Source organism: Merops nubicus, unplaced genomic scaffold, assembly GCF_000691845.1.
Source record: "Merops nubicus isolate BGI_N331 unplaced genomic scaffold, ASM69184v1 Scaffold52363, whole genome shotgun sequence".
Taxonomy (NCBI): domain Eukaryota; kingdom Metazoa; phylum Chordata; class Aves; order Coraciiformes; family Meropidae; genus Merops; species Merops nubicus.
The window spans coordinates 1-4,723 of record NW_008601960.1 but is presented as its reverse complement, the minus strand read 5'-3'; the positions used below and the strand labels follow the sequence as shown (position 1 = coordinate 4,723).

Genomic DNA, 4,723 nt, shown 5'->3' with positions numbered 1-4,723 from the left:
GGGGAGAAGGAGCCGCCCCGTCTCGTTCTGAACACGTGGAACTCACTTTGGGCAGCTCCTCTCGCTCTCCCTTCCCTTCTCCTCTGCATCTCCTTCCTTGCTCCCTTTCGTTAAATGCTACCACTGCTCATTTGTGCTTCAGCTGCTCTCTGCCCTTTATTTATCCTGTATTTGTGACTGTGTTTTTATTGTCTCATCCTTCTCAGACTACTTTTCTATCTTCATGCCTCTTTAGAGCTATTTATCAATTTTTAAATCCTCCTCCCTGATTTATTATTAATGTCTTCTGTAAAATGCCTTGTGTAACAAGAACTGTACAGAAACCATAACTTTGGTTTCTATTCTCTTTAGAAAGTTGGGGGGTTATTACCAAGCTCCAGTTAAATATTTTTTCTGTTGGTGAAATCTCACTGTGTCTTATTTTGTTGTTTTCTTGTAAAAATACAAGTCACTGTTACAGTAAATACAGTTCTCAGGGATGTGAAGTAAATGAGGAGTGGGAAGGGTAGGAAGACATTGGGGTATTGTGTCTATAGGTCCTTGGCAGGTGCAGCTGACCCCACACAGCGTGATTCAGCTTATCAGTAGTTTATCAAGTGATGGTTTCAACACTGCCCTTTTCTCTGCGTGTTTTGCCTGATGGCTGGAAAGCAGCTGCCACACAGGCACAGGGACACACACACGCAGTGCCAAACTTTAGAGAAGCTGGGGTGTAGATGCTGCTGCACTGTAATGATATCTTACTACAAAATATTGGAGCCGTGCAGGTATCTCAAAATGAGAAAGTGGCCAAGCAGTGGAACACCTTTTGTCAAGTCTTGTGGGCAGGCTCTATCCTTTAAGCTGCTGCCAGTAGATATTCTGGGTGCTTTGAGGAGTTCTTGAAATTTTTTCTCTTTATTGGCATTATGATTTTTACTCCTGTTGCTTGGGAAACGTTTTACTGACCACAGACCATATTTTGAAATGAAAATCACCTTTTGGAATGTGGAAATGCCAGAAGACTCTGTACTCTGTTTGTGCCGCTGGCTGATCTAGCCCATGTCTTGCAAGAGGGACAAATCTAGCTTGCAAAACCAAAGGGCAGGGACAAAAAAAAACCATCCTTGAAGTGACTTTGTAAGAGTTTTGAAGTGGCAGAGGTGCTTCAGCACCTCTTGAACTCGTGTGTTTATTTCCAGTTCAACGGGTTGCCCCAGCTCCGTTCACCTGACACTTGCACACAATGTGAATTCGCACTGGCAGTGGGAGGGGTGGCCTGGGGTCTGTGTTGTGCACCACAGGGATGGCTCTGTCCCCCCCAGCTGCCCGTTCCTGGGCTCTGCCTCTCCAGCTTCCCATGCCCAGGCTGTGCCTCTCTAGCCTCTGACAGCAGGCACAGTGATGGCCTCGCTGCCAAAAATAGTAAAGAACGTAGCTGCAGTTAGAGCAGCAGAACCTGCCTTTGGCCAGGAGAGCTGACTTTGTTTGGGCAGCTACTGCAAGCAGTACTGCTGACAGAATGCTGCCTAGAGGAAGCTCTGCTTCCCATAGGCAGATCTCCCAGGAAAACTGTATGTACGTGTTGTCTGTGTACATACGTGTATAGAAATACATCTTTCTCTCAGTCCCAGCCCTAAAACCAGCCCTTCTCTCAGTCTGAGCTGTTGGCAGGGCTCCCCAGCCGCTGCCTGGATGAGAAGTTTCTGACAGCAGACTACTCCTTGCAGCTCCGTTTCCTCTGGGAGCCCTTTCCAGCCCCGCTCCAGCTGCAGCTCCGGGATGTCTGTCCGAGCAGAGCCCACAACCATGACCTCTCTCTGAGCCACCAGCGAGGTCTGCTACACACTGCCCAGGCGAGCAGCTTCCCCAGCTCTCCAGGGTCCCTTTCCAGCCCACGGTTCCCATCAGCAGCCCCTTTCCAGCCCACCTCCAAGTGCAGCTCTAGGATTTCTTTTTCTCTCGACCTTCAATCCAACCTCAAAACCCAGTTATCTTGGTTTTTGTCCTCGACAGGGCTCCCAACAGGTACCATATCGGTGACTTTCTCATGGCCCAGTTTCTAGCAAGTTCCCCCACTGCTTCATATGAAGTTCTCCTTCTCCAAGAAAATGCATATATAAGTCTTGGCAAAACCTTTTAAATTTTTAAATAAAGTCTCATTCTCTCTCTGCCTATCTTTTATCTGTTGTGCAAAAGCAAGATTTTCATGGAGAGAAAATTCCCCAAGTGAGGAGTTTGCAGAATTGCTTGTGATTGGAGTGGGTCAGGAGCACACGAGCTGTTGGGACTGCTCTCCAGGCTTCTGGGAAGGGCCTGTGTCCTGGTGGGGTGGGTGAGGTGTGAGTGGCTGTCAGCAAGCAGAGGGCTGCTGCCCAGGCCAGGCCTTTTCTGCCCCTTCCTCACTTCAACAAGCCATTTTGTAAGGCTTCATCCATTTTCTCAAGTACCAGTACAAGGGTTCTGTGTAAATACAGATGAATATTTCAGATTTCTTACCAGACCTGAATAGATTGCCTACTGGTTCTTTCTGGGTTTTTTTTTTGTTTGTTTGTTTGGGTTTCTTTTTCTGCCAGCCAGCACAAGAATAATATGTGGCATGCAGCATTTCTACCTTTTGTTTTGTCACAGCTCAATTTGAGGACACTCATTGCAGCTTTGAGCATTGCCTACAGCATCACTTTGTACTTCTGCCATCGCCCTCAACTCTCGGCTCCTCATCACTACCCTTCCTGTGAATTTTGTCATACCATTTGTTTCCCTAAAAGAGTCTGTTCTATTGGGACCATCTACCGCTTGCCTAATAACCAGAACTAGGAGTTTCCTCCACACACTTTTAGCTGGTTTCCTGTGCTGCTGTTACAGCTGGGGGTTTTCTTTTGCCAGAATGAGTGGGGCTGCGTTCCCCTCGCCGGCAGCGGAGCTGGCGGAGATGAGCCGCCTGCAGTACGAGATGGAGTACACCGAGGGCATCAGCCAGCGCATGAGGGTCCCCGAGAAGCTCAAGGTGGCTCCTCCAAACACTGACCTGGAGAAGGGCGCCCAGGAAGGATTCCCAAATGCCAGTGTAACTATGCAGGTTCCAGAGCGGATTGTAGTGGCAGGTATGTCTGCATCTCAATGAAAGACAAATACCTGAAAGGTTAAATTAGTTCCCCAAACGTTTGGATGGACAAAGATACGTATTGATACATTTTTAAAAGTAAATCTGTAAAATGCTGTCTGGTTTTCAAATGGTTATTGCTCATCAAGTTTGACTCGGGAAGTTCCTTAAACTCTGAAAATGTTTCATGAGTAGTTTTGTTATAGCTTGTAGTGGAGGTGGCTAAGGAGTGAATTGTGAACAGAAACTTTCATTGCTGTCGTTTCATTTTAATAAACCATTTCTGGAGGAAAAAAAAAAAAGTTTATTGATTTACACCTGATTCTTTGTAATTAACTATCAGCTAAAGTAATGGATTACTCAGGATCATTGTTCTCAGAGAAACTGCTCAAATAAATGTAAGTTAATGTGGTCTTTGTGAAAGCTTTAACCATAGTTTTTAAGATACAAGCCCTGTTAAAGAAGGGTGTATGTAATTATTTGGCATTGTGAGTGAAGTAACTAATGTGATGTCTTTCTGAGCTTTAGCACTAGCCCTTGGGCCTCAGAAGATCTTATTTTCTATTGACAGATGATGTTCTTTCAGGTAATAGTGAAGACATTCCATTTCCCAGACCACCAGATCTTGACCTTCTTCAGTCTACTCCATTCAAATCACTGGCATTGAAAACTCCTCCCCGTGTTATTTCTCTTAGTGATCGACCACTAGATTTTTTGGACCTCGAAAAACCTCCACAGCAGACACCTCAAAATGAAGAGGCTAGTACTTACTTTCCTTTTTCCTAAGTTGGGAAGCATTCTACTAAAGCAAGTCAAGTGACCAAAGACTTCTCTACCGTGGTGCAGATCTCCTTGGTGTGAACATAAGTTGCTAAAATATAAGAATATTTTTATTAGCACTGTAGTAGATGTAATTATGGCTTTGAAGATCCATATTTAGCTGGCAGATGGCATGGGGTGTTGCCATGCTCGGTAAGCTTCCACTGTACTTACAAAAATCAAGTCAGAATTAGAACTATTCAAAACATTTTTACCAAAAAATTCCTTTTGATTGAAGAGAAAGCGGCAGGATATTTTTAATTTGTGGGTTATCAGAAATCAAACTTAGATTTTTTTTTAACATGTTTAGTTAACCTTTGGAATTCATGGCCAGATGATATCATGCCACATACAATTAGTGAGTTTTAACAAAACTCTGAAAACTGACTTCAAAGAATGGGGTAACACTGGCGTCCAGGTGGACGATGGAATTGACATCTGGAAAACTGGGAAATATTTATGAAGCTACATAGCCTCATAGAATACAGTAGAACTATATTTATCTCTGGTGATCGGAATTAATACTGAACATAATATTGCTTTCTTAGATACTCATAATTCTGCTTGTTCATATTTTTGGCATCAGATCACATGTTCTCTGCTAGAGAACAGCAGGGTTTCAGTAAGTTTGGAGCTCAGTTTTCCATGCACCAGCGTGGGATGCCGTGAGCAGTTGCTGCCCTCCTGCTGCGGGGCCAGCCCCCAGCGGGAGGGGTGCTGTGGGGGGCAGGCGGGTTCCTGACGGCTCTCCCCTTGGTGCCCCACAGGTGCGCTCGGCGGGGCGGCTGAAGCGGGAGCGCTCCATGAGCGAGAACGCGGCGC

General features: G+C 45.4%; 1 protein-coding gene across 1 annotated transcript; it reads left to right on the top strand.

Annotated features, from left to right (window-relative positions):
• Window positions 1-2,866: 2,866 nt before the first annotated feature.
• On the top strand, window positions 2,867-4,716 carry LOC103770870 (mitochondrial fission factor-like; the record flags this gene model as incomplete). The annotated part of the gene is made up of 3 exons (XM_008938150.1): window positions 2,867-3,083; window positions 3,669-3,841; window positions 4,669-4,716. Coding segments are annotated over exons 1-3 (438 nt in total), but the record flags the coding sequence as incomplete, so codon positions are not given.
• Window positions 4,717-4,723: the final 7 nt, after the last annotated feature.